Source organism: Chlamydotis macqueenii, chromosome 20, assembly GCF_036417535.1.
Source record: "Chlamydotis macqueenii isolate bChlMac1 chromosome 20, bChlMac1.mat, whole genome shotgun sequence".
NCBI classification, from domain to species: Eukaryota; Metazoa; Chordata; class Aves; order Otidiformes; family Otididae; genus Chlamydotis; species Chlamydotis macqueenii.
In genome coordinates this window covers 9,749,560-9,776,325 of record NC_141575.1, presented here as the reverse complement: position 1 = coordinate 9,776,325, position 26,766 = coordinate 9,749,560, and the positions used below count along the sequence as shown (strand labels likewise).

At 49.2% G+C, this 26,766-nt stretch overlaps 2 protein-coding genes across 23 annotated transcripts; both read left to right on the top strand.

Annotated features, from left to right (window-relative positions):
• Nucleotides 1-2,770: 2,770 nt before the first annotated feature.
• ATP6V1G1 (ATPase H+ transporting V1 subunit G1) lies at nt 2,771-6,340 on the top strand. The gene is made up of 3 exons (XM_086764050.1): nt 2,771-2,928; nt 4,130-4,230; nt 5,566-6,340. The coding sequence occupies exons 1-3, from the start codon at nt 2,847-2,849 to the stop codon at nt 5,737-5,739; spliced, it is 357 nt and encodes a 118-aa protein (XP_086620176.1). The 5' UTR covers nt 2,771-2,846; the 3' UTR covers nt 5,740-6,340.
• Nucleotides 6,341-6,477: 137 nt separating this feature from the next.
• On the top strand, nt 6,478-26,171 carry TMEM268 (transmembrane protein 268). Of its 22 annotated transcripts, none has more exons than XM_086764041.1 (13): nt 6,478-8,035; nt 9,341-13,597; nt 13,723-14,087; nt 14,217-14,406; nt 15,826-16,273; nt 16,759-17,076; nt 18,888-18,997; nt 19,539-19,649; nt 20,893-21,042; nt 21,739-21,849; nt 23,045-23,125; nt 24,021-24,206; nt 24,958-26,171. In XM_086764041.1, exons 6-13 carry the CDS (start codon nt 16,971-16,973, stop codon nt 25,135-25,137), a joined length of 1,035 nt encoding a protein of 344 aa, XP_086620167.1. In that variant the 5' UTR covers nt 6,478-8,035; nt 9,341-13,597; nt 13,723-14,087; nt 14,217-14,406; nt 15,826-16,273; nt 16,759-16,970; the 3' UTR covers nt 25,138-26,171. The 22 variants fall into 22 exon arrangements, with proteins under 22 accessions (XP_086620167.1, XP_086620165.1, XP_086620162.1 ...); XM_086764039.1 differs by having other exon boundaries at nt 8,571-13,597; XM_086764036.1 differs by having other exon boundaries at nt 8,118-13,597.
• The last annotated feature ends 595 nt before the right edge of the window (nt 26,172-26,766 follow it).

Genomic DNA, 26,766 nt, shown 5'->3' with positions numbered 1-26,766 from the left:
TCCTATCTAAGTTTTACTCCTGCGTTGTGCTTAGATTTCTAATACTCAGTTTATAAATTTAAAATATCTCTCCAAACTATGAATTCTAATTAATAATTATTCATTGGTAGTCTTCTAACGATCAACCAATGATCATTTATCATCAGCCAACAGCTGCATCGTCTCAATGCCTCGAAGTGATTTCTGCTAATGAATTAAACCTCAGAAGAGAGAAACCAGTTCGGTTCCCAGGCGTTCAGCACAAAACCTTTTTAAAAGAGTAGACAATTGCACAGCATAACAGTTTAAGTCAGGGAACGGAGAATAATAACATATCCAATTGAAAGTGCAGGGGAATTTAGAGAGGAAAAATGTCATTATCTGCTCTGGAAAGAAGCCAAACACAATGTTTAAAATCTCATTCTTGCAAAATGTGTTTTGGAATTTGTAATGACTGCAGGATCATAAGACATGGCATGTGTTTTCTGTGCTTGGAAATTAAAACAAAGACAAGGAAATCTGTATTTTTTTTTCATCCTATTCTAGAAACATCTTCTGATATTTCAGAAACCAGGGTAACATGCATGGAGTTACGACCCAGTGTAGAACAAAAGCAGAAAGATGAAAGACATCACTCCAAAATGAAAATCAGTCTTTAACACTTGCAAGAAAATAAAAAAGCTTTTGGAAAAAGAAAGACAATTAGTTAAGAAATGTGTTTAATTTACTTTCATTAATATGACCTGTGGAAACAGCCAAAGAAAAATAAAAGCTGTTGTTTCCTTCAAGCTCTGCAAGACAGTCCTCCCTTTCAGGCAAGAGCTGGCACGTGAGCCCTAAGCCACCACCCCGGCCCAGCGCCTCTCCTTGCTCCTGGGGCACTGGGATGTTTCGGATCCCAGCAGACTCCAGATACGGAGATGGTATTTCTGAAACAGTAAACTTTTTCACGGTACTTAAATATCTTTATATCTAGCCAGAGAGGCTGGAGTCCCAGCGTGGCAGGGAGGGGGAAAGCAGAGCAGCAGCTCGGATTCACGTGCCTTGAGTTACCCGCCAGCCCGAGCAGAGCTGCACGACGGGAAGCAGTTTCGTACCAGAAAGATTTTAGCGTTTTGTTTTTTTTTTTTTCCATGTGCTTGGAGCACTACTAGCCTTAGCCTTCTAAAGAAGTTCTTCCTCCAGTCTTTGTCGAATGTGAGGCACATGAAATTCAGGGTTAGGCAAGTGTACGGTAAAGAAATCAGTGCTGGACAAATAACGGGGTGCTGGTATCAGGTTCAGCAAGAACCGCTTTCTCTGTAACAGCGAGTGACAAGCTCAGCTACAATGAGTCTGGGGGATTAAAATCCAAGCTCAGAAGTACTCGTGATGCTAATTCATTATAAACCCATTGCTGATAGAAGCTGTACGAGCAACTCTATTACTCATGCAAATGCAGGTTTGAGGATTGGAAACACTTTTTTTTTTTTTTTGCAACAAGTAAGAAGTGATTTTTCAAAATTGTAAGTGAATTGAAAAGTTGATCAAAGAGCTTTCAGATTCACATGTGTTTCATGTGATGCACACCATGAGGTTTCAATTAGCTTTTGGGCAATCTTAAACTGAAAAGCAACACAACCAAACACAAGATCGGTTTAAATACAAGCTATGACTGCCTCATTTGTTAACCATCAAAATGAAACCACTGAAAACTCACAAAATGTTTTTTAGTCAACCCAAACCTATACTTTGGGCAGGATTTTTGTCTGAAAACCTAGTGTGATCACAGCCAGGGTAGTTCTGGGAGCAGAAACGGCAGCATTATCAGCATTATCTTACAGACAGAAGCAACAAGTCTGAAAATCACACTCACCCAGGAGGAAAATAACGCCCTGGTGACTGTTTTGACTTCAGGGGAGAGCTGGGCCCTTTTCAGTCCCTTTGCTGCAAACATGGCTGGATGTGTTGCATCTCCTTGAGAGCATCCTGCTGCGGGGGAGGTTTGTGAGTTCAACTCAAGTGCTTTAATTGGCAGTAGATGGATCTCTCTAAAAAATGGCAGCAGCTAATGAGGGTGGTGTGTTCCTAGATGGGAATGGAACTGAGGCATCGTCTGAGGGCTGCAGGAATTTAATGATCTCGTGGCTTTTGCAGAGATCTGATGGTGTCGGGGGGAAAGTTGCTCCTCAGACTTGTTCCCTGTGCACCAACCGCCCGGTTCCAGGCTTCCTTCAAACCCCAGATTTACAATCGGAGCTCTTCTCTCTTCTCCCCATCTTTCCTTTCATCTTTCTTTTACTGGAGTGAGTGTAACGCTGGATGGACAGACCCGTTAAGCCCATTTTAGTTCATCGCTGGGCCCAGACGAAGGTCACCCTGCCAGACGCTCATAATTCCTGTTTGCACTATAAATATGCATTTGATTCATCGTCTCCTGTCCCTTCCATCACCGCGGACAGAACAGGCGTAACTGCAGCCCCCCGTTCCTCCCTGCAGCGATGTGAGTCACTGTCACGGCTCTGACACTTCATCAGACCAATATTATTCATCAATAATTGTAATTTATGCTCTGAATGTGTTGCGGGAGCCACGTTTCGGGCTTTAAATCATCCCTGGGACGGGATGGCCAAGGGCTGGGGTGAAGTAGGGGTGTTCGGAGCAGAGGGCCCTGGAAGCCCCTGGAGAAGATTGCCCTGGACGGTCGGAAACCCCACCGTGCCGACGGGTGACAGCCCCCCAGAACACGCCGGTGCTGCCGCGGCCTGGAGGAACCGGAAGGCCCGGAGCTGCCGTGGGCGGCGGGGCCGAGGCGGGGCCCGGGCGGTGGAGGCGGGGCCGGGCCTGGCGCAGCGGCTGCGGCGGGGAGACGAAGGGAGAGCTCCGTCATGGCGAGCCAGTCGCAGGGCATCCAGCAGCTGCTGCAGGCCGAGAAACGCGCCGCCGAGAAGGTGGCCGAGGCCCGCAAGCGTGAGTACGGCCCGGCCCGGCCCGGCCCGGCCGCGGGAGGCCTGAGGCGGCTGGGTAGGACTAGGCCAGGCCGGGCACCCCCGGCGCTTCAGGCCTCTCAGGCCCGGCCGCCTCGGGAGAGCAGCGGGGAGCAGGGAGGTGGGAAGCGGGGGAAGGCCGAGGGAGCTGGGATACCGCGCGGTGCCGCCGGGGAGGGGCCGCGGGCCTGGCCGGGGAGAGCAGAGCCGGACGGCTCCGGGGTTCGGTGGTGAGCGCGGTGCTGGGCCGCTCCTCCGGCAACCGGTAACCTGCGTGGAGGGGTCCGAACCCAGGTCCCCGCGGTGGGGAAACCTTTGCTCCAGCGGCCGGAGAGGCCTGCGCGGGGCCTGGAGGAGCTGGGTGGCTCCCGGCCCCGTGGGACTGCCCCTCGGAGGGGGCTGCCGTCAAAATCCTGGCCTTCGTGACAGCAGGGGCTTCAGCTGGGGAACGCTGGTGCTTGTCTGCATCCCTCCTGCTTGTATTTCCGTGTTAGTGATTAAACATTTTGTGTGGAGCTGAGAGAGCTACTCCTTAGGGGGGCAAGTTAGCTTTTCCTCTAAACAGAAATTCTAGTTACATAAATCCCCACCTTTACAAATTTTTCCTGCTTCAAGGTTTTTTTTTTTTTTTTTTTTTTTTTTCCTCTAAATGGAGCTGCAGCATGTTGTGGTTCTACCCCCTGTCAGTTTTGTGAGAAGTAGACTGTTGTAGCTTACTGTAATGATGATAACCTTGGAAAGTGGAAAGTCCAAGAGGGGAAGTTGATGCAGCTGTCATTTTTTCTATCAGTTGCACAATTGGCCTGAGGCAAAACTAAGACTGAATGTCCTTTCTGCTACGCTCTTCGGGATCACTCGGGGATGTTGCACGCTTACATGAGCAAGGCCAGACCTGCAGGTTGTCTAACACATCCCCTGGCTCAGTTCTCGCTGGTGGAAGCTCATTGTGTGGTGAGCTTGGTGATGGTTCAGCAGCGCGCAGGGAGACCTCGTGCTCCTGAGGTCGGCTGGCATCGCGAAGCTGGAGGGGCTGCGAGGCTGTGCAGTGCCCTGCTGATGCCTCCTCCAGAAGGAGCTGCTGCAGCAGCAAACGCTGTTTGCATCGGGTAGCGGGAGAGGTGTGGGGAAATACGCTCTTGATGCTTTCTCTTCTTTATTTCATTTGGTATGTTCTTTGGAAACAGGAAAGAATCGGAGGCTGAAGCAGGCAAAAGAAGAAGCCCAGGCAGAGATTGAGCAGTACCGCCTGCAGAGGGAGAAGGAGTTCAAAGCCAAGGAGGCAGCGGTTTGTTCTCTAGATCATTCACTGTTACCTACCCAGCCCCTTAGCCTTGTGTTCGGGATTACTTGCCCTGAGAGCAGCCCTTGGTGTGGAATATGTTACCGGAGGAGTACTTCCCTAACTGCCTTCCTCTGATACACAGCCGCGTGTCATGGAAAAACCAGTGGCAGTGAATCAGAACATGGTGTAGTGCATCTCAGCAGCCAGAACTATTGACTAGCACAGAATTAGCTTAATAAGCTCATGTGCTAGCTGGTGCCCGATGGGTGCTGGCCTCCCAAAACCTGCTGTATGTGGCAGTGTCAAAGAGAGACTGAGCTCGTTCCTCCTGTGACGAGCTGCTTGTATGATGCAAAGGTGGTAGAAATCTGCTGCTCTCTTGCTGAAGCAGTTGTAAGGCTGTATTCTGCTCAGCAGTCTTGCTTGCTGTGTCCCAAGGGGTGCGTTTTTCTTTCCTTCCCAAAAGGCACAGAGCTGAGGCCCTTTACCAGCCAAGGGCTGCAGCGTAGGCGGGATGTTTCCACCGCCTGTGTACCCCTGTCAGTTTTGAAATCTTGAGAAAATGACCTGGCAACCCTCACCTCTGTCCATCCTCTTGTTAGCACAGTACCACCTCCTGTGTTCTCCTGCATCATAGCCTCCATGTCAGTAGGTCAAGATTAATTTTTTACAATCGCTTGCTAGCTTGGTTCGCTACATGTGTGGTACCAGCCAATTCCAGGCTGATAAAGTGGACTTCACTGCCTGGCAGCTGGTTCTGTTTTATTTATCCCTCTCCAGAGACAGAAGCTCTTTGAATTTCAGTCCCAGAGTGCTGGTCTCCTTCAACGTACTTTTTCTGTGCTTTCCCCCCCCCACTTACCATGGGAATTTACTCTCTCTTTGAGAGACTCCCTGCTGTGCGGGTCATGTGGCCCACAGTCCTGGTCAGAAGGCAGGGGTTTTGTAAAGATTCTCCAAGGGTAGAAGCAATGGGATGATGTGAAGAGTGGGATGGGTGATACTTGTCTTATGCTATCTAGTACAGTAGTGCCCAGGCGTTCCCAGTTCCAATCACCAGTACAGCAGGACTTCATTTTAGGGCCTTATCTCTCTCAGATAGATAATGAATAAGAGAGGGCTTGCGGCGTGAGCTGTAGATGAAGTACAAACTTGGGCAAGTTTAGTGGGAAATCTAAGCAGAGAATCCAACAGTTCCTTTTTGGTGTAGTTCTTCCCTCAGCAAAGATTGAAGGTTGAGATGCACTGAGCCAGAATAACAAAGTACAGAGTTAAGCACAGCATTTTCTTTGTCAAACTGTTTGCATGTGAGCTTTCTTTTTCCGTTGCTGTTTATAGGCGCTTGGATCTCATGGCAGCTGCACCACGGAAGTTGAGAAGGAGACCCAGGAAAAGATGAGCGTGATCCAGCAGAACTTCCAGAAGAACCGAGAGGTGGTCCTCTCCCAGCTGTTGTCCCTAGTGTGTGACATCAAACCTGAAATCCACGTGAATTACCGCATCAACGGGTAGAAGAGGAAGAAGGAATAAGCATAATGGAAATGCTGGTAGTAACGTCTTAGCTTCAGGTGGAATGTACAGCTCTTAGCCATACCTTAAGTGTTCCTCTTGTAAATGTGTTAAATTATTTCAGTGAGTTTTAGGTCATCAGTGTCTTGTTGGAGTTCTATTAGTTTCTCTCTTGACATGGATTCAGAGCTTATTCAAACATTAAATGGCCATGTCTCACATCTGTCCTTAGTTGTTAAATATATACTCCAGTTGGCACCTTAATGCTCCATTTTTATTTGGGTGGTGTTCAGTGAAGGACTTTCCTCTGAGAAGTAGAAAGCGGAGACACGCTGGCCAGGTTTAAATGGAGAGCCTGCAGCAGTAATTTAGACCTGTGTGACTGTATTCTTGTCGACCAAAATGTGTGTCTCAGTGCGTTATTAACCTTTGTACAGGGATTGAACCTTGTAAGAAGAATTCTCTGGCTGTACAGTGCTGGCTGATAATTTTCAGGTGCTTGAGTTCCTCTGTATTGAATATCCTCTGTATATTCTGCTGATAGCTTGAGTTACAAGTCTGGCACTATGACACTAGAAAGTAAAAACACTTATTTAACTCCAAAGTCTCTAGTCAGTCTTGTTCCTGCTAACTTGTTCTGAGAGTGCTGAAAGGTCTCGGTGTGTTCCATGGGAGTCTGGACTCTGGAAAAATGAAGATGAAGAAAAAAGAAAGAGTAAGAGATACAGGAAATGTCTGAAGGTCGCAGCAGGTGAGCTAAAAACCCATTACAGAGCTCCTCCTCTTGGCCCCAGCCTGATGCTTTACCTGCCAGATCATTCTCAAAACCTTCAGGAACGACTGTTCTAGTGACCATTAGGGGCAATAAGATGCTGCCAGTTCATTAGAATAGCTCGATAGCCAGGTGCTGTCAGTAATTATCCTTCCTTTAGTCAAGTACTGGTTGCTGTTTGTTTATACCAAGGTCATACTGTGTCCCACAGCACCCTGCTAGACCCGGGACCAGTGTGAAGTAAGTGCGTTGGGGTTGTCTGTGCATCACTGTCTAGCTCTTTAATCAAAAGTATACACAAATGCATCAAGAGGTTTCATGTTTCAGCTGTTTCTTCCTCTCTCACTAACAGAAAAAAAATCAAGCTTTGCTTTTTTGTTGAGTTCAATTTAAGGCTTTTTGCAGAAAAGAGACCTCGATGGGCATGTACCCGATCAGAGCCGAGAGCCATGCAGTTGGGGATCCAAGCAAGGAGCCTTATTGATGCTGTTCCTCAGACAGAACATCCTTTCTGCGTATTTCCACAGGCTCTCAGCGTAGCATTGAAAAGACCTCTAGAGTTTGATTGTGATTGGGAAGGAGGAAAGCAGGATGGAGGAAAGTCGTAACAGAGGAACAAATGTCTGCCTGCAGTCACACAGGGCAGTGGAAGAGTTGACTGCTATGGTGTCTCCTGTTGTAATATTTTATGTTGGTGTGCTGTAGTTGTGAAGGGATCTCTTTAGGAATTCGAGCTATTAAAGGGGTTGTAAAATTGAAACAAAAGATGCCTGCAAAGTCAAATGTGCCAGGCTGGGGAAAAAGCCAGGTTGGTACAAGGAGAACAAGATCAAAGCAGGTTTAATCAATCTGCTCTAATGACTGGAGAGGTGCTATGGCCTCATAAAAGGTTGCAGCCATGCTGCGTCTAGTCTGTCCTTTGGAGAGGAAACATTTCTTCCTGTTGAGAACAGGTGCTCAGACTCCAGCATGATACTCTTCATAAAAAGTCCTCCTAGCTCCAGGCTGTAATTAGCAATTTTGTCCCATTTGTTTATCAGCAATAGACTTCCACTGTGTCCAGAAAAAATAGAGTGTGCGCCCCACTTTCTCGTATTGGTTCCTAAGTTTCCATTTGTTAATGAGGACTTTCTGTCCTTGCTCTCTAGAGTAGTAAGAAGCAGAAGAAAAGGAAAACCCTTTCCCTCATCATTTGCCCTTAGCGAAAGGTGGTGTGAAGATGCTCCCTTTGGAACACGCAGGAGTTTTGATGTGTTGCAACAATATCCATTTTCTGTAATACTGCCCTGAAACTTGACTGTTGAGAATTACCTGACTCTGTAACTTTGCACAGAAGAAAGTATTTCCAATTACTGCTCTTGAGGAAAGCTGGCTTTGTTTGCAGTGCAGATATTTTATTTTAAATTGAGATTCTTTCATCTTACATGGTGATGCCCTGGGAAAGGGAGGCCCTACTGCTATCTTTGTGCCTAAGCCAGGCTGCGCCAGGAAAGTGCTCTGCAGGGAACTGTCATCTACTCGTCACAGGTATGGAGTTCGACACGCGGCTTCTTGCCTCTGAAATACGATTTTCTAGATTTTTTTTTTTTTTTTTTTTTTGCTTAATCAGAGTAAAACCTACCCCAGCTGCTACTACAAGTCTGTCTCCAAAGTCTCCCTTCTGCTGATCTGTCTGCGTCATCCCTCGCAGATGTGGCCCTTTGTACATGAGCCATAGGTTGCTCTGGCCCCGCAGAAAGGGCCAGAAGCTTTGGGCACATATGCCACTGTCTGATCGCTTTACTTTGAGCTCTCACCCCTGGAAACAACGGCTGACTGCCAGCCCAGAGTCCTGGTGCTGTATGGAGGTAAGAGGTGGTTAGCACTCGTGTCTTGTTTTATTCATGCAATGTCAAGTGAGTGGTTACTGCTGGTGATTTCTCCCAGTTAAAACTGCTTGCAAAGAAGCACTTTCCTGGGATCAGTGTGGGCATGTTGGGATTTACACAGTGCAGTTTGGCTTCAGTCACATCTGTGGACATCAACAATGGTTTATACTTGATTTTCACTAATTCCTTTTCAGACATTATTTATATATTTGTAGAGCTGATTCTTTTCTCTTCTAAAATACCGTTGAGAAGACGTGTCCTCTGTACAAGCACCAGATGGACAAATGGCCTATTAACACCAGAATGTGAGTGTCATCTGGACAGCCTAACGTGCAGTACGAGGTACAATTAGGACGCACATTTGTGCTGCTTGAAGCCAGAGTTCAATTTTTAAGGCAGGTCTCTGTTGACAGAGCTTGCTCCCTGTTTAGCTTTGTGCTGTTCGATCTGAAGGTCGGCGTCTCCTCGCTGCCGCCTGTATAAGCAAGGAGTTAAAGAGCTCAGCACCCTTCTGGGAGGGGAGGCAGAGGGGAAATCAAAGCCCCCGATCCTGCTCAGGTCTGCCACCTCTGCTCTGTCTGATGACGCTTGATACTTTTTTGGTTGGTTCAGAGGCAGTATAGGTCTGGTCCCCTGTGCGTTTGTTGCAGTTAAATTCCAAAAAGTGAGATAAAGGTCCAGTGATGGACAGGAGGGATGAAATGTGATGTGCGGTTGTGGCAGGGAGGTCCTTCCTCGGTCCTTCACAGCCTGGGTGATCCCACCAGGTACTACAGAAGGCAGGCAAAGGGCAAGGCAGTGCTGCTGCTGGAAGACTCATTCAGACCGTGTAGAACGGCAGTGGAGCATGCTTCTTTTCAGTGTTTGGTTCCTGGTGCTTCCTGTGATGTTACAACAATCGTAATTATTTTTCTAGGAAGATTTTATGTGATATTTAACTTGCAATTTTTGTTGTTTGTTTCAGAGAAAGTAATTTTCACCTCTAAAGATCACCCTTCCTCCCTTGCTGGGGTCCAAACAGAGAAATAAAGGAGGGAAATCACCCACAACCCCACATCTGGAGTCCAGGAGTTTGAGAGAGCTTTCATTAAGACAGGAGCAATTTTGACTGCAGTGCTTTAGCAATAGAGTTGTCCAGCTTCATCAGGACAGTTTCAGAACCACGAGAGAGGCCCCTAAATATTCCCAGTGCTGTGGCTACTGCTGGAGGTCAGTGAGCTGTCCCTCGTTCTGCCCGCCGTGACAGGCTGCTGCTAGATGGTCACGTACATGTGCCTTGGATGAATCGTTCAAGGTATTCCAGTGTGTAAGTCCAAATTTGACTGCCTTAAATTCCTGAGGTCCCTATACAATTCCTGATGATCTTTGTTAAAGCTGGGGCTTTTTTTTAATGCTAGATACACCCCACCGAGCTGCTGGCAGTCCCTCTCCTCTCCCTTCCATCCACAGCCTTGGGCTCCTGTTGTTTTCCCCACCTGACCCCACAGCAAGCAGAGTTAGCTGGCAGTAAGTAAACCTGCAGAAAAGCCAGTGATTCCTGACTTGCAGACAGCTCGTGGGAGATGTGGACAGCAAGACGATGTGTCCCAGCAATAGCTGCATGTAGAGTTGCCGGGTTCGCTCTTATGAAAGCGCATCCTAATTTTGGTTGACCTAAATACTGTTGTGCTCTCCTGCTGTTCTGGTGTACCATCGCAGTCCCTTCTGTAGGTTCCAGATAACTATGGAAAAAGAATGCCATTCCTCTTCCTTCTCTCTGCCCACATGAAACCTGCTGGTTTTTCCTTTTTGTCTCCTTTTGGTCTCTATTTTCCTCATCTGGAATCTCTTTCCCTTTTATCTGACATCACCAGTTCTTGCATTAATGCCTAATAAGAAAGACAAGCCTAGAACCCACTGATCCCAGCTGAGGTTTTGGCTTCAAAGCATGAAAAGGCTATCAAGAACCCTGAAGATCAATATTTTGTGGAAAAAGTTCCCCGAACTAATCCAAGAAAGGAGCATAGTGTAATCTTTCTTTGAGGTTGAAAGGAGAAAGTACTAATTTCATGCTGAAAAGAGCGTAGCTCGGACTTGCATAGGAATAGAAAATAAATAGGTATTAAATTACATTTGGCTGTCTCAAAATAATCTAATAAAGCATCTGCTGGATCAATAACTGAGTCATTACCCAAGGCATAGAGCAAGCTTTCTGTCTTTTAATTTGAGATGCAAGGAAGAGGTTTTCACATTACCATAATAAAAAGAATAATACTTTAAGTATTCATAGGAAAAAGGCAGAAGTAGGCAAAATACCCGAGAACCACACTTTATGCCCTAAGCAAGTGTCATTTTTTATTTGAAAGATGTAATTTAGGGCTATTGTGCAATGAAGTTTTTATATTTAATGACTGTCAATCTGTCAGCTTTGCTGAGCTGTTTGACAAAAAAAACCCAACCCAGAGTCTGTGAAGGAAGACTTTATGTGCAGGAAGAGAGGGGAAGGGCAAGACAAGGCTTTCAGCAACTTTATTCTCCTAATTATGGCTCACTGGAAGAAAGAATGATGGAAGTTATCCACTGAAAATGCAGTTTCATCAAAAGAAAATGCGATCTGCCCGTGTTGGCTGCTGCTCACCGCTGCAGCGTGCATGGCCACGAACAAGACTGAGGGAGGGAGAAACTGTAATTGCATGCAGACCACTCAAATAAAGCAGGAAAAACAGGCATGTGTTGTCAGCCTTTCAAACACTGCCGAAAATTTGATTGAATCATGTAATTAATGTAGTAAGAAAATACAGAATAGGAAAAAGGAGACTCATGAGTATGTGTCTCAGTATTTAAAGCTGTGGGACTTGAAGAAGTGAAGAGTGATCTAAGAAATGGTATTGAGAACACGATAGAGGATGAGGTTATCCCAGAGGATGAGGCATCGGTGGTTGCTGCCAGCCTGGGACAGCACTTCAAATGCAGATTTTTTTTTTCCTGGAGTCAGGTTCCCTCTAATATATTCATTAATGCAGCACGATGGAATAGGGAGTGCAGTTGTAATGTATGTCCAGGGCACCAAGCTGGGAAGAGATACAAACAGTGCAGGGGCCTGAATTACAATTCAAAATGATCTTGATAAATGGGAGAAATGATCTGAAACCGACAGCATGGCACTCCCTGAAGAGAGGCGTAACGCTGAACTAAGAAAGGTGAAATCAAACACCCAAACCCGCGCCATTGATAACTGCCTGTACGGCACCGCAGAAATTGTGCAAAGGAGGGTGGGCTCCCCCAGACTCAGCGGATATCTTGGTTTTGAAATGAAGTCACCGCTGTACAGCATATTGATACAGGTGTCCTGGGTGCGATGGAGGTGAGAAAGAGTTGCTACCCTCAGGAATGTGGTGAGGTCTCGGTGTCCTGTTTGGATGCTGAGCTTTGAAAGAGGTGGAAATAATTTGCGCTTTGAACAGAGCGTTGAGGGGCTCTGGGGAGATTTGGCAAACGTGGCTCAGAGCGAGGGTGTTGAGGGCTTATTTACTCTGGAGTCTCCATCACAGAACGGAGAAGTCTTGAAATAATTAGAGGTTGTTTCGAAGAGGAAAGATATTTATTTTTTCACCAAATTCGCTGAGGCTAGAAGAAATAATCAGCTTTATTTGAAATGGGAAAGATTTCGATTCTAACTGCTTCTTCCCAGGAAGGTTGAGGGGCTGTGGTCAGGTGGCTGTGGAGGCTCCAGCATCGCTGCTGCTGGGGTCCCGCTGTCCCCGTGTCCCGGGGCTGTGCGGGTGGGCTTTGTCCCCAGATAACCAACCGGCAGCTGGTTTCGTCGTGTCGGAAGGAAGAGTGAGGTCTCATTTGGCGAAGGGGTGAAGGTGTCCCCTCGTGAGAAGGCTGCAGTGGGAGCTCCTCAATTATCAGAGAGGTAAGACTGGGAAGCAGAAAATAGGCAAACAGTAAGTGAAGTGAGAGAGGGAGAGCTTGCAAACAGCTTTGCTGTGGGTTTCTGTTGAGTCAGGACTTGCTTCTTCGTAGATGCCAGTGAATAAAGCTCAAGACAAACCTCACGCTGCCTTAGCTCTGATTTGTATAAAACAAATCCCCCAATCCCCTGCCAGCCAGCACAGGCTGAATGTGCAGCGAACACAATGCTTCCTGGAGCAGAGAAGTCCGCTTTTTCATTCGCTTTCAATTCATTCTCACTGCAATTTTTGGAAGACTTTCATTTTTAAATAGGGCTGGATTCAGGGGTGTCAGCTGGGCTCGGCAAACAGAAGCATTCCAGTCTGCGCTGGGACCCTGCCAGTGTCCTCTTTCTGTTTTACATGCAAATAGTTCCCTATTTCTTGTGTGCCTTTGCCTCTTTCCAAATGACTTTCTAGTTTACTGATTGACTTTGTATTTGCTGTTAATTACCAGTCTCCCTGTTGGCTTTAGGAGGGTTACATTTCTAATGCTCGAGTTTCGGTAGGGCTATTAATAGGTGGGATAGGGATGTTACAGACGCATCTTTGCATTTCAGAAGCCCAGATATAAAGGCATATGTGCAAATATATATTCTTGCACCTTCTTATCCAGCTAGAATCTAAAATGTGGTGTGTACTGGAATATATTAATTTTTGAATATTTTATAGACTGTTCTGTGAGACCTGTGGCTACAGATACCTGCTTGGATTGAGAGGTTACCTGGCAGGATCCCAGCTGCCTAACAAACTCATCACAATTATGCCCCAAATAAGATGATCAGAAAACACCTGTCAAAGGTTTCTGAGCGTGTGGTTTGATGACCGCCTCTTGAAGAATGCCAGGAGACCTTGCCTCCTTACAACCCAGCCTGCAGATTGAGCATCTTCCTTGGCCCAGAGCTGCAAGCTCAGGGAGGTGATAGGTGGAAAACTATCTCAGAAAAATAACTGTAAAACCTTGCCTTCCATTTCAGTTCGTTTAAACTGCTGTGGAGCTTCCTCCTTGGTTCCTTAGGCATGAAGTGGACACTTTGAAAACCTTCAGAGAAAGCCTATCAGTCCAAAAGTTTCTAAAGATTTAATAGTGTGTGGCCTTTTTACTTCTTCAGAGCAGCAAAACTGGGATTGCTTTAAACTTGGAATTAGCTTTTTCTCTTTTTCTTCACCCCCTCACCCTCCTAGATGAGCAGGATTCTTCTGTTTGTGCTGATGGGATGGGGTGTTGGTGCCAAGATCAGCCCATGCACGCACCTCTTGCTAAATAAACGGTGTGTGCGCTGCAGGTAATTATGAGCGTTGCTTTCAAGTTTATTGCCCCCATAGAGTTTTGCGTCGGGCGTTTTTTTTTTGTGGTGAGCTGACAGCGCCCTTTCTAAGCACTTTTGTCATCATGTTCTCCCTCTGTCAGGATCTTTGTGTGGGCAGGAAGAAGAGGAAATGGAGCCAAAGGTTTTGATGAGGAGCGTTTGTAAAAGAAGCAAAGCTTTGCACGGCCCTGTCTTGGGTGGGGATTTGAGCTAGGCCTTGAGCTAGAGACAGCAGCAGGAGGATTTATCGGATTTACCTCCGTGCCTGGGTGACGTTACCAGGTGAGTTGCCAGTTTCCAGTGTAACAATGTCCCACGTGGGTTAGTGGCTTTGGAGTCGGTTCTGTTCCCCGTGCAGCCACGTGATGCGATGAACGCATTGCTCGGCAATGTCTGGAGCAAGCAGGGCTGCAGAAATTCATCCCTCTGAGAGAGGAACGGCGTTTTCTCCAGGAAGTGTACACAGGTATGTGTACATATGCAATGAAGCTGCTGCTTCTTTTTTATTTTTTTTTCTTTTCTTCCCCCCCCCCCCCCCCTCAAAAACTCCGTTCTCAGCCTTGAGATCTTCGTTCACCTCTTCTGGTTTATCCAGGCCTGTCAGTGATGCTTGGCTTTGACTGATATATTCACAGCAACTAATCTGACGCGACTTTGGGATTTGTGCTTCTTGAGTCCTTCCTGGCCGAGGAGGAGGAGGAAGACAGCCTTCTGTCTGTGCCATTCTTCAGCTCTGCATGACCTTTAAGGTCCAGCTCCAGCTCTGGACCCCCACCCTGCAAAAGGTGAGGATAACTCCTGCAGTGGGATCTCCTCCCGTGGCTGCGCCTGCGGTGGGGAAGCACTTTGGAGGAGCTCTAGAGGGTTAAAACCACAGATTCTCTAACCAGCACGGGGGAAAAGTCACATGCAGGAGGGAGATTTTGCAAGTTGGTGCTTGCAGCTCAGGGTAATGAGAGGGAGTGCGGGGGCGCAGGCTTCTTGCCTTGGGTGAGCTGTGCCTGGTTCATGTGTGGTCCCTGGGAGACGCAGCAAAGAGAGCGACCTTCTCTCCAGCTGTGGGACCAGTGACCTCCCTGCTTGGCGGTGGGACAGTGCGGTGCCTGCGCAGGATCGTGGCAGATGAGGGACAGTGAGGAGGAGGCGGAGAGAGCTGAGCTGGCTCCCTGGGACCAGGAGGTGACCTGGACCAGGAGGTGACCTGGACCAGGTGAGCCTCTACCAGCCACCGTGGAAATGAAGCAGAAGGACTTGCTGAATGTTTCTCTGCTGTTTAGCTAGGGCTTGCAGGTGTCCTAAAAAGAAGGTCCATAACCCAAAGGAGGCAAAGCCATCAGAGACGTTGGCATTGCATAAAGAACAAGAAGAGATGTAGAGAGAGACGGAGCCTGGGGAGTGCAGGGGATGAGAGGATGCCCCTCGCATTAACACAGGGGGTGGCAGGGAAGATTTGGGGGGGACCTGTCTCCAAAACCAGGCAGTTGTTCTGCAGTAAAAGGCAACAGGGCCAAACGAGGTCTGTACTGCACGAAGAAGTAAAAGCAAAGGTGCTTTTGCCGAGGAGTTCATCTCAGTGGGGAAAAGGCTGTTTCCCTCCCACAGCCCTGGGATGGGCTGGGGAAGACTGAGCTGCCCTCACCCTGCTGCACCCATCGCTGTCCTCTCCTGGGGCCTGTTCCCAGGGACTCAAAGTGCTCCACAGCTAAGCTGGAGAGCCTTGATTCAGCTCTAACGTAACGTGACAGCAGCAACACCAGAGTGGCAGGTTTTAAGTAGGTTTTCCTTTTGTTTCTTCTGGTTTTTCACTCTGCTTTGCTTTGCTGCTGTTTTGTGTGGGCTTTTCTGTCTTGTTTTCATTTCCCCTTCTGTTTGATCCTAACCTGAAGGGATCAAAGGCAAAAGGGGGAAAATAAGCGAGAAAATTCCCTGTCTGAATCCACCTTTTGGTGCTGGGAGCTGTGCTCTGTTACACGTGCCTGCCCGTGCTCTGCAAGGGAATTGCGCTCGACAGCAGAATCGCTCCTCACCTACGGTGGGAAGTGGGTGCTGTGCCCACCCCGCACACACACGCACTGCACGCCTCTTCTGCAATGTGCAGCCTGGCTTGAATCTTCTAAGTGTGAGCTTCCAGCCCCTTGCAGATTTTTTTTTTTCTGCACTCGGAAGAACCTGTCATTTTCTTGCCTCAATTTCCTTTCTGACAGCCCTTCAACTTCCTGCCTTTGCGTGAGGGGGTAATTGCAGCACCAACTGTCGGGCAGAAATAAAGCAATCCTCTTTGGAAGGAGAGCGAATGAGCCCCGCGAGGGACCCTCACCCTGAGAGCCAGCAGCAGGCTCCCGGCACAAGAGGAAGAGAAAGTGGAGGTGAAAAAGTAAATGATCTTTTTGGAGAGCCAGTGCGGATGCAGCTGAGCCACGTGAGTGGAAGATAATTGAAAAGTAAACTTCAAAGTCTTCCAAGTATTTGCTTTAATAACCACCCGCAGGTCCCGGCAGCAGGCTAGCGACGTACCTCAGCAGTGTTTGCCTGCAAAACCAGAGGGCACGGTGCCTGCTGCGGGGACGTGTCCCGTCCACTTCCGGCACTTCCTGCAGCGGAGAGGAGAGGGGAAAGGAAAGCGGAGCCCCTCCAAGGCTTTGCTGCTGCTGGGTGAGAGCTCTGCTTGCCTCTGGTTTTGGCAGATGCATTTTTCTTCCTTATCTGCACTGCTTCCTTCATGTGGTGGGGAATTATCCACCGCGTCAGTGAGCGGGGTGCATCCAGGGAAGGGCATTTACACCGGCTCCACTTTCTTCTGAAAGTGCTGGCTGAAAGCCATAGCGCAATACTGTTGGCTTTGCGAGGAGAAATCCTGCCTGTTCCCTGACTAAATGCTTACAAAATATAAATATTTAAGTCTGTTGGGATGATTTAAGGATGATTTAAGGATAACTTTTCCAGCTATTTAAAAAAACCGAAGTAATTGCAGCAAAAGGCAAGCCTGTGCGTGGTGCGCTCATGGCTGGCCAACACCTACCCGGTGCTAACATCCGCAGGAGCGGGGTCTAAAGAGCAGAGTATGCCCAAGTGGGCTGTGCTGTTACCCTCTCTTTGCTGTCTCTGCAAAACCTGGGGTTTTCTTTTCATCTTTTCAGGGCTACAAAATACCTCCTTGCTCATAGAAAGCAAGATCTGGAGGAAGTCATCAGCGAGAGCGTGAATGAAGACATCACAATCTGGTTCCCAACGAGGAGGCTGCCTTGGGGCTGGACCGGTGTTTCCTAACGGTGAAAGATAAGGCGGATGTACGAAGTGCTGGATTTCTGACAGTACGACACAGAGTCCCTCAAGGAGAGGCACCTTCAGCATGGCCCACCAAAGCCAAGCTGGTGGAACTGAGAAAAACGGGTCACTTTCCTCCATCCTCTATTGTACGAGTGATTTAAAGGAAGGATCTCTGCGGTGGGTAAAAGGTAAGCGAGCAACTTGCTGATGGTAAGGAGAAAGGCAGCACTGGGTACAGAGCCCTTAAAATAACGGAAGACAGATTTTTTTTTTTTTTTGAAAGATGCTCATTAGCAGCACCTCATTTGCAAAAGTAACTAATCATGATGGATATTTCGGCATATCAGGGAGGGGATGGACACAATTTGACTTTTTTTTTTTTGGAAAGCCTGATGTGTAGGAATGAATGGACATCAACCTATTGAAAATCAGGACCCTGGAAGTCCTCTTCTTTTAGCCTTGGAAAGTCAAGGGATATTTGGGAACCTCGACATGTGCTTTCCAGGTGACTCCCTGCCCCGGTGAGAATTTGCTCTGTCTTTGCAGCACTGCTTCAAACACTGCCTGAGCTGCTGTGCAGCAACTGAAGGCAGAGCCGGGGACGGCTCTTTGCACTGAGACCTCCACGCGCTGTTCAGCAGGGCACCCTTTTCGCTTGCTGGGTTCCTGGAATCTCCTTAGCGCTCAGTTTTTGCAGGGCGAAGCAGCTCTTGTCGCTCCAGCAGAGCTCAAGGAGCTGAGGCCCTCTGCAAATCTCAGATCTCTGAGCCTGGCACCCAGCTTGCTGAACTTCGTGCCAAGAAAATGGCCAAAGCCGTGGTAACAGGGCAGTGGAGCCCAAGATGGAGAGCATTTGTTTTTATTCTTGCTTTATACTCACCACCTCCACTGCTCTGTGTCAGGAGGAGATGAGCCTTAGCAAGCAAACAGGACTTTGTTATCCTGGAGGTTTCAGATGCATCCACTCTTCCCTTTTTGACTCCATGCAGTCACGCCCTGTTGTAATATAATCGCCTCCTTTCACTCCAGAGGTGATGAGGATGGAGGATGTAACTGGGAGAGAAGGGAAAGGTGGGTGTGCACTGGGTTCTGACCAGCACAGCAGCCTGGGAGAGCACTGGGCAGGCAGCGTCAGCAGGAGCAGCTGACCCCGGATCTGCAAAGGGGAAGGGAAGCTGGGCGAATTGTTTTGGTGAAAAAAGTGGAACAAGTTACTTCCTTAGACCTGATCTCTTCCTCTTGACGCTGCACAGCTTGGGTACACTCTAGATGAATGCCAGATGGGACGCCTGGAGATCACAGCTCTCCTGGGCCACTCCAAGGCTGCTCTGCCTCAGCTCCGAGCAGCCGGCTCCTCAAATCTAGGGCAGGCTGTCCTCACGCTTTCTGGGCTCCTGGCTGCAACCTGGGTCTCTGGATTACATCTCTGATTCTAGCCCCTGCTGAAACTGGGGAGCTGAGAGCCCTGAGCTACCCAGGAGCCCTGCGAGGGACCTGGGTGATGGAGAACCTGTGGAGCTCAAGCTCCATGGCAGCCCTGCCACATCCCAGATGACTTGATTATTGGAAAGCACCTTGATTTGATTGCTCAAGCTTTGTCTCGTAGTAGGTGGGGTGAGTAGGCGATGTGGATCTCTCTAAGCCTTAGGAACATGGAGCAGCTCGAGTCTATTGTCCTTCAGTGAGGGATCAGCGAGCCAAGACGTTATTCTGCTGAAGATCAGAGCATCGTGTTATCTCTGACTGCTCGCTCCTGGAATGCGTTTGGGGTTTCCTCCCTTTTTGTAGGTTGTTTGCTTACAGGGGACATCCGGCTGCTGTGCTGTTTCCAAAGCTCTTTGTGATGTTCTTGGAAATGTCCAGGGGGGGATTCTGGATCCATTTAAAAGGCATCAGCGTGGTCTGCGTTCCCCAGCCTTCCCTTTTCCATGTGTTACTTAGCAGCTGGGAGAAAAACCCTGGCCAGAGCTGTGCTCATGACTCCTTCGGGCTCTTGCAGAACCCCTCAACGGCCAGGTGCTCATGGTGCTCAGCATGGACAACAAGTGCTCAGCCACCTCCTTTGACGTGGAGCTTTGTGCAGAGAAGCTGAAGTCCCTTGGGGTTCAGGTAAGCTCCCCACGCGTTATCCCCCCTGGGGACCCTGTAGGAGTGGTTGCTAGCTGGATCAGCATCGTTTGCATTTGCACCCATGTCACCGACAGCTTTTCTTTTCAATTGAGTAGCTTGTTTCTGTTCAGCTTCAGTCTATTCCCCATGGACTGCAAGTCAAGTGTAATGATCTTGGCTTAAACCTCCATGAAGGAACGCATTCAACGCAGGTTCAAGTGAATTGCTTGAGAGTCACTCTGATGGGATGGAGCATCCCTGGGACAATCTGTCTTGTCTTATCCTTTGTCATAAAAGTGTGGTTTTCTGTCGTGACTTTCCCTGCACTCTCCGGGGAGATATTACTCATGGCAAATGAGGCCAGCGCACAAGTTTTTGGTCTGTGGCAGCTGTGCGGATGAGATCGGAGCTGCGCTTTGAGGGAGGGTGCTCTGGGACGCAGCTTTCGGAGCCGTCCTCACCCCGACTGCCCAAGCTAGTTCCAGTGGGGCTAGGAACCCGAAACCGGAGCATGGCTCTCCTTTTCTCTTTGCTCCCCGAGCAGGTGGCAGCGGATCGGTGGGGAAAGTTAATCCAGGATGCTGTCCTGAAGCCTGAAGTGAGACGGTACATGTTCTACAACTCCCGGGCGTTCCAGATAGCCATCGCCGTGGTAAGGGTGGTGGAGTCTCTCGCAAGCTTGCCATAGACATGTGCTTGCTGAGGTGCTTCGAGACCTATACATGGGGTTCTTCTGCCCAGTGAGGAAGAGAGGTTTGGATGGGGAGGAGACATGGTTTTCACACACTGTAGTGGGCTCCTCTGGGAATTTCAGTCTGCAGAATTTCTGTAGATGGAGGGCAAGGCACCTTCTCCAACCCCTTGCTGGTAGCCCCACCCGAAGCTGGCTGCCTGTGGCTGGATAACCAGCGTACGCTGAGGTAATAGTGCCTACCTCAGACTTTTTTAAAAACTTCATTTAAAAAATCTGTAGATATTCTGGTCCTAATGCTAATTTGGACCAATGGACCAGGCAATTTTGGTTACTGAGGTGCTTGTCTGGTCTTGCTTGTTGTCTTCTGGTGAGAGAAGCTCTTCCAGACACCCCAGCCATTAGCATTCACCATAAGGCTGATGCTTTGCAGCGTGCTGGGGGTGTGCTAAAATCTAACTGCTTCGTTTTAGTTGCATTTATTTTTTTGGGTAGCCGTTATACGTGTCTTCTCCTCCTTTCACTATTGTAGGACTTGGTGCTCAGTGCATTGAGGGTTTTGCTGCACTTCAGTGCAAACGAGCTGTGTTATTGCAAGATGATGCTGTGCCATGCTGTGCTGTACATGTCATCTGCGCTTCTAAGGCAATCTGCTCCCCAAATGCATGCTGTCTGAAATAAAGGCCAAGCGAATTCAGTTTTGCCTGTCTTTACGCAAGAGCCAAGTTTCTGGGTCCTTAGCATAGTCCTTGACCCGGTGCCAGTGCCTGCCGTTTGAGTGTGATTGTGATCGAGTAGTCTGGGCACCACCTTGAGTGCCTGGACACAGAACTTTTCTAAATACAGGGACAGATAGAAGTATTATCAATGTGCCTCAGTGAGTGCATTTCTTATCTAAATGGAAGAGCTCGGTTGAAATCCTTCCTAGGTATGAATCATCATTAATAATTGACTCTCTGTCTTTGATGATGGGGAATTTTTTATAATAAACTAGGGCTTACTCAGTCCTTCTAGTTCTTTCTTCCATTTATTACTGGAAAGAACTTCTGTCCTTTCTCACCCTCTAAAAATCTTGTGTGACTTAATTTATGGTAAGGCATTACCCTGGGAGAAGGGACCGGCAGTTTCCTTCTTCCCTTGACTTTTCTCACTGTCAGGTGAGAAATCATCGGTAAGTATCATCAGTCTTTCTGGGTTTTTGTAGGTTTTCTACGTGTCTCTCTGGACAAATATTTACTCCACGGTCCAGCTGCATTCCTTTGGACGCTACTGGGAGGCCAGCGTGCTGGTGACCCTGGCTGCCGTAGCGGTCACCATAGTTGTGATACTGGTTCTCGACTGCCGGCGGAAGAAGGTAAGAGGAGGCTGCTTGTGTGCAGGACCCCCTCTCACCAAAGCGCTGGGACCCAGGTCGTCTCCCAGATGCATGCTCCCACGGCTGGTGGGAAGCAGAGGCAGCTCCTGCCCCGCTTCTAATGACGGTGGTCCTTGCAGTCTTGCCTGTGTGCAGCCATTCATAGCGTTGCTTACTTGTGTCATGGCAGTGCTCTGGAACTTTGTCCGGAATGAAAAGGCAGCTCCTAACCCATAGGTGCTGCAATAAAATTATAAACCCAAGGCAATAGAAGGAGACAGGGAGATGACCTGAGAGGCAACCAGCCTGCAGCACCCGCTGCTTGGTTGTTGTCAGCTTCTGTTTGCAGGAGTCACAGGAGTATGGACATTTCTAAGGAGTGATCTGAAGAATAATGCCAGAAAGGCTTGATTCAAAATGCAGAGGGGTCTCTGCACTGGTTTTAATGGATTTGGGAAAAAGCCTCTAACAACACCTGTGTAATGATTCTTGCAAAGAGAAACCTGGCAATCGTGGATGCACAGAAGTTCAGGAAAGGAGTCCTTCGTGCGGGGACTGCTGGGGAAAGGAAGAGAGAACGTGATAGTGGAAAGCTTTCCTTTCAGAGACACAGTATTTGGGATTATACAGCTGTAGCCATAGGCTGGCCCAACTTTTGCTGTACAGGGTGTTAATTTTTCCTGTGTTCTTTAACAGATAAATATGAACACAGATGTGAGGCTGGCAGCTGTCAATGAAATCTTTATCAAACACAGTTTGATTCTGGGGATTACAGATGTCCTGCATGGGCCACACAACATCCTACAGGTATCCTTTCTGTAGGGAATCGTTTGTGCCCCTCCTGAGTAGCTAATGATGTGGAGGTATGTATTGATGTTATAATCCGTGAGGATTTCCAGAGGATGGGATTTGTAGGATTTGTTTTTTTCTCCTATTGGATGGCATGAGAGAGTGGGTATTTTTTTTCTTCCCCTATAAGTGGGAATTGAGATATGCCCAGAGGTAATTGGAAATAATGAGTCTAAAAGATTGAAGTGGGATTATTCCTTTGGGCAGATAATTATTCCTGAAAGTCTATTATACTTGTGTGACAGTGATGATTCTTGTTATGAGCAGAGTGACAGTGACGTGCCTATGGCAAAAAAAAAAAAAAAATCAAACAAAAACAACACAGAGAAAATCAGAGTCCCCCGCCCTGGGAGCTCACGTTCTGCCTTGCAGAGACGAACTGAGCCCACAGCTCACGTGTCTCTGCTCCCAGGTGGTTTGTAGCCTTGGGCTCCCTCCTTCAGGCACACTCAAGAACGTGATTTCACGGGGCATGTGCCTGGCAGCCAGGTCTCCGTCTGCTCCAGTGTCGGATCCATTTTAACCCTCTAGCTTTTACGTTGATCCTGAATCCCCCTGGTGATGGCAGCTTGAGTAGATGTACAGGGGCAGACCTCTGGCTGCCTTCTGGGGGCTGCTGCTTTCCAGCTGGCAGGACTGGTGTCCCCAGCAAGTTGCTCTTGGTAGACTCTTTGCAAACAGTCCCTCCATCCTGCAGACAAGCACCAAGTACAATACGTTCTGTAAAAAATAAATGGAGTGCATCTCTAGAAATGAAGGAGAGGAAGCAGGAAGGAGTTTAGGGGAGCTGAGTCAAGTTGACCTCCTGGTTTATTCAGATGCAAAGCCACCGAGATGAGCGATGGGCAGTGGCCCTGGGTTATCCCCGTTGTCACCTCCCCAGGCTGTGGGAGATGGGCAAGGTGGGCTGGCTGTCCTCTGGGACAATATGCTCCTTCCCTGCCACCCCTCTTCTCTTCCCCTTTACCTTCAGGTTTTGCCTTTGCCCAGACCCTCTTGGCTTAAAATTAGCCCTGTGATGTGTTATTTGGTTCCTGACTGTGTCCTGAGCATCCCACAGGCACCAGCTGCCTTTGCTTTGCTTCCTGTGAGGTTCATACCATGATCTGCATGACACATGAAAAGATCTTTTCCTTAATCCTGCCTATCCCAGCTCTGGTTCGTGCACTTCAGCCCGGAACGCTGCCTCCAGTCCCTATCCGCCTGCATCACGGACCTGCGGAGGACACGAGAGGTAAGTGATGGTGGGCACAGCCCGAGGACCCGCAGGGACAAGGCCAGGTCCACCCCTGTGCCCCGATTTTGGTGGGATGGAGGTGGGCAAGGAGAACTGAGTGTTTGAGTGTCCTCCTGGGCATCCCCTGCTGTGAACTGGGAGCTGGACAGAATGGGAGGTGGGTAAACTGCATCTGTCGGTGCCCCGTTCAGCAGGAATTTGTTTAGGCCCTGTGGTAGGTGCATGTCTGGATAATTAACCAGACAACTTTAATAAAGGAAAGTCATCAAGAATCAAGGGCAAACTTTGAAAGCGGGTGTCACAACTTGAAACAGCTGACACCTTGAGCTGTCCTCCCAAAATAAATGGGATAGCCTGAGGAAAAAGTAAACACCATACTGGCTTAACTGTGTAAAAATGTTCTCCTCTTGGCCTCCAGAAGATGTTTCCCTCTATGCAGCTGCATAAGATACAAACATGACTCTCTCCTGCACAGAGGACGCTCTCCTTCCTCATCACAGCCATGAGGTGAGGGGGTGCAGCCCTCCAGAAATCTCAAGGCTGCTGCTCATCCATCTCCCTGGATGAACTGGGGGATGCACAGGAACACACCGATGCACATATTGGCTGATACTACTCGTACGGTTTTTAAAGACGAGATTCTTCATGCCAGGCTGTGACCATCATGCTGGGAGCGGCTACTGGCACAAGAGACAGCTGATGGCAATGGGGCTGGGGGATGGAGATGCTTGGTTCCAGGTGCTGGCACCTGGCCAATGCTGCATTTTTTACTCTTGTGATGATAACTCCCAGGAGGAAAAAACATGCAGGAGGAAATGGTGCCCTTTGAAGGCTGTCCTCAGGACCCTGATCTGCCTGCCTTGGAGACCCCCAAAATCTCTTTCTCTTCCAGTCAGGCTTGCGGCGCAGCCTGGACCAGCTCTGCGTGGTTACGGAGGTGGTGGTCCAGCCCGACCCGGGGATGGAGGAGGAGGCTTCGCGTGAAGAGTCCCCTCTCTTATCCAGCGGGGTGAACCTGAACAAAGAGCCTGTGACATGCAACGAGCTGCTCTGCCTCGTTCCCGAGGGTCCACCTGAGGTAGTGAGAAATATCCCTCCCTGATGGACAGGGGCACCAAATTGCCTCCCCAGGCACCTTGACTCCAAAACTTGTCCCAGCAGCCATGGAGACACCTCCATTTTCACCAGTAGAAGCACCTGGCAAACTGGGGGTTCACACACCCCTCCTCCAGCCCTGACACTGCTGAGCAGTCAATGCTTCCTGAGCAGCCAGTGTTCAATCCCTGAGGAATTAGTGGACTGGCCTTTTTCTTGCTGGTGGCCTGGGGTACCATTTGGAGGCCACCCCCTCCCCAGGGTCCGTGCAGGACCCAGTGCCCATGTCCAGGCTAGGGGTGGTCATACGCAGCCTTTGTCTCCTCCCTGGAGCATGCCTACAAAGACTTGTGCCGTGCTGAGCAACAAATGTGTCCTCATTCCCCCTCAGCGAGAAGCTTCAAAAGGGATGATTTGGATTTATTTCACAGTTTTTTCCTTCGCTGTTACTAAGTGAATTTGATGCAGGTGACATCCCTGTGGATTGAAGTTTTTTGGCCGTGTATAGGCAAAAACCAGCACCAGGAGGTGGTGGTCATTTCGTGTCACTCCCCCGTGGGGACAGCACTGCTGACCAGAAGGGGATCTGGGACAGTTATGTATGCCGTTGGCTCCTGTCCTGTTTCGTTCAGACAAGGACAGTCCTTGAACGAGGGAACAAATGGTATTCAGTGTACCATCCACCCTTCCCACAGGTGGATGCTCTGCTCTAACGCCTCTCGTGTTCCTTCCAGGTGATGGCCCAGCAGCTCCTGGTGATCTTCAGCGGATGCTATGTCCGGCTCCTGGTCACCGGCCGGCTCCCTCGCCCTGTGGCAGGGGGGCACCTGGAGGACAGCAGTGTGCCCTGTCTCTGCCAGTTCATCGAGACCGCCGCGCTCGGCGCACACCAGAGCTGGTTCACGGGCAGGTGACTGGAGGGGGCTGGAAAACACTGAAGTAAAAGCTGCCCATAGACAACAGCGTGAAGAAGCCGTGGGGCAGAGGAGAGGACTGCGATCGCTCATCCTGGACTTATCCGGGTGAACAAGTGGAGATATGACCCTAACAAAATAAAACGCTCACCAGAAAGCGAGATGGTCACCAGAAAGCTGCTTACCTTTGAGGCCTTCTGCTTGCCCACCAGCTTGGTGAGAAGGAGCTGCTCTGGGGGTCAGAAACGAGCCAGGGACAGCCTGGTGCTCCCATGGGTAATTCCCCGCTGCTCTTACCTGGGGACCCTGGGGAGCTGCAGGGAATACCTGCTGGTGCCAGCCTCACACCTTGGAAATGAAGTACGTGGGGTTTGTTTAGCACAAGGAAGATGGGGAAAATCTGTGCACAGCAGTGTCGCAAATGTGATGTTTGCTCTGGATTATGTTTGTGTCATGTAGTTGTCGGTGACAATGAGTTTTGTCCTGTGACGGACAGGGACGTCTCAGCTGATGACTTGGCAAACTCTCCACTTCAGAACCGGCTCAGGATGGTGCCTCTGGGAAGAGGGTGATGGACATCCTGATGATCCATGGGATTAAGCTTTAAAGGCGGCACTGGGTAGGGAATCCTGGAGCATGGCTCTTTTCACACTCCCCTTTCTGCTTCATTTTGGGAGAGGCTGCTTTCTTTTGGTTTTTCCTTTCCTCCTCTCTCCCCACTACATTTGCACAAAGCGTGTAAGCGGAGCCAGTGGGGAGCAGGAGACTTCAGCACTTGTGTGGAGTCCATGAGGGGACGGGCAGTGAAGTGCTGTAAGTGTGCAAGGGGTTGTGTGCTCAGGTGGTGCCCGGGAACAGAGAACTGCTGTATGGCCAGGGAACTGCTGGTGTCCTGTGTCCCCAGAACTTGGCGTTACCATGAAATTCCAGTGACTGCATGCACTGATGTTTACCTGACCACCTAACCACATGGTGTGGTAAATAGAGGGAGGGAGATTCAGATTAGATATTAGGAATAAATTTTTTACGCTGAGGGTGGAGGAGCACTGGCCCAGGTTGCCCAGAGAGGCGGTGGATGCCCCATCCCTGGAAACATTCCAGGCCAGGTTGGCCGGGGCTGTGAGCAACCTGATCTGGTTGGAGATGTCCCTGCTCCTGGCAGGGGGGTTGGACTGGGTGGTCTGGAAAGGTCCCTTCCCACCCAAACCATTCTGTGATTCTATGACAGCTGTCCTAGGAGGTGGCAATTGTGAGAACAGAGAGTCCTAAGGTCTGTGTTTTCCAGCCTTACTGTGGCTGAGTGTGCATGGGAGGTGTGTGTGGGTCTGTTCTGCACCTCCCAGCCTCCCCGCCCTCCCTCCCCATCTCCTGCAGAGCCCTGTTTTCCCTGGGGTTTGTGCCTCTCCCCCCTGAACGATTTATCATGGGACACCTGCCCTGCACAAAGCCAGGAGCGTTTTAAAATTAAGTCAGTAGTTTGTACACATTCCTCCACTGTGTACACCCCATCCTGCCTCCCAGCATCACCCCCTCACACGATCTTGGACCAGGAAAGTTTTGGTACTGAAGGGCAAACAAGCAACAAGCATGCCCCGTGCTGCCAACGTACCGTCCAAAGCATGGGTCTGG

Coding starts and splice junctions, on each gene's coding strand:
- TMEM268 (XM_086764041.1), top strand. CDS start 16,971: ATGGCCCACCAAAGCCAAGCTGGTGGAACTGAGAAAAACGGGTCACTT. Junction 21,850..23,044: donor GGCCACACAACATCCTACAG/GTATCCTTTCTG, acceptor TGCCTATCCCAG/CTCTGGTTCGTGCACTTCAG. Junction 23,126..24,020: donor ACCTGCGGAGGACACGAGAG/GTAAGTGATGGT, acceptor TTTCTCTTCCAG/TCAGGCTTGCGGCGCAGCCT.
- ATP6V1G1 (XM_086764050.1), top strand. CDS start 2,847: ATGGCGAGCCAGTCGCAGGGCATCCAGCAGCTGCTGCAGGCCGAGAAA. Junction 2,929..4,129: donor GGTGGCCGAGGCCCGCAAGC/GTGAGTACGGCC, acceptor CTTTGGAAACAG/GAAAGAATCGGAGGCTGAAG. Junction 4,231..5,565: donor TCAAAGCCAAGGAGGCAGCG/GTTTGTTCTCTA, acceptor TGCTGTTTATAG/GCGCTTGGATCTCATGGCAG.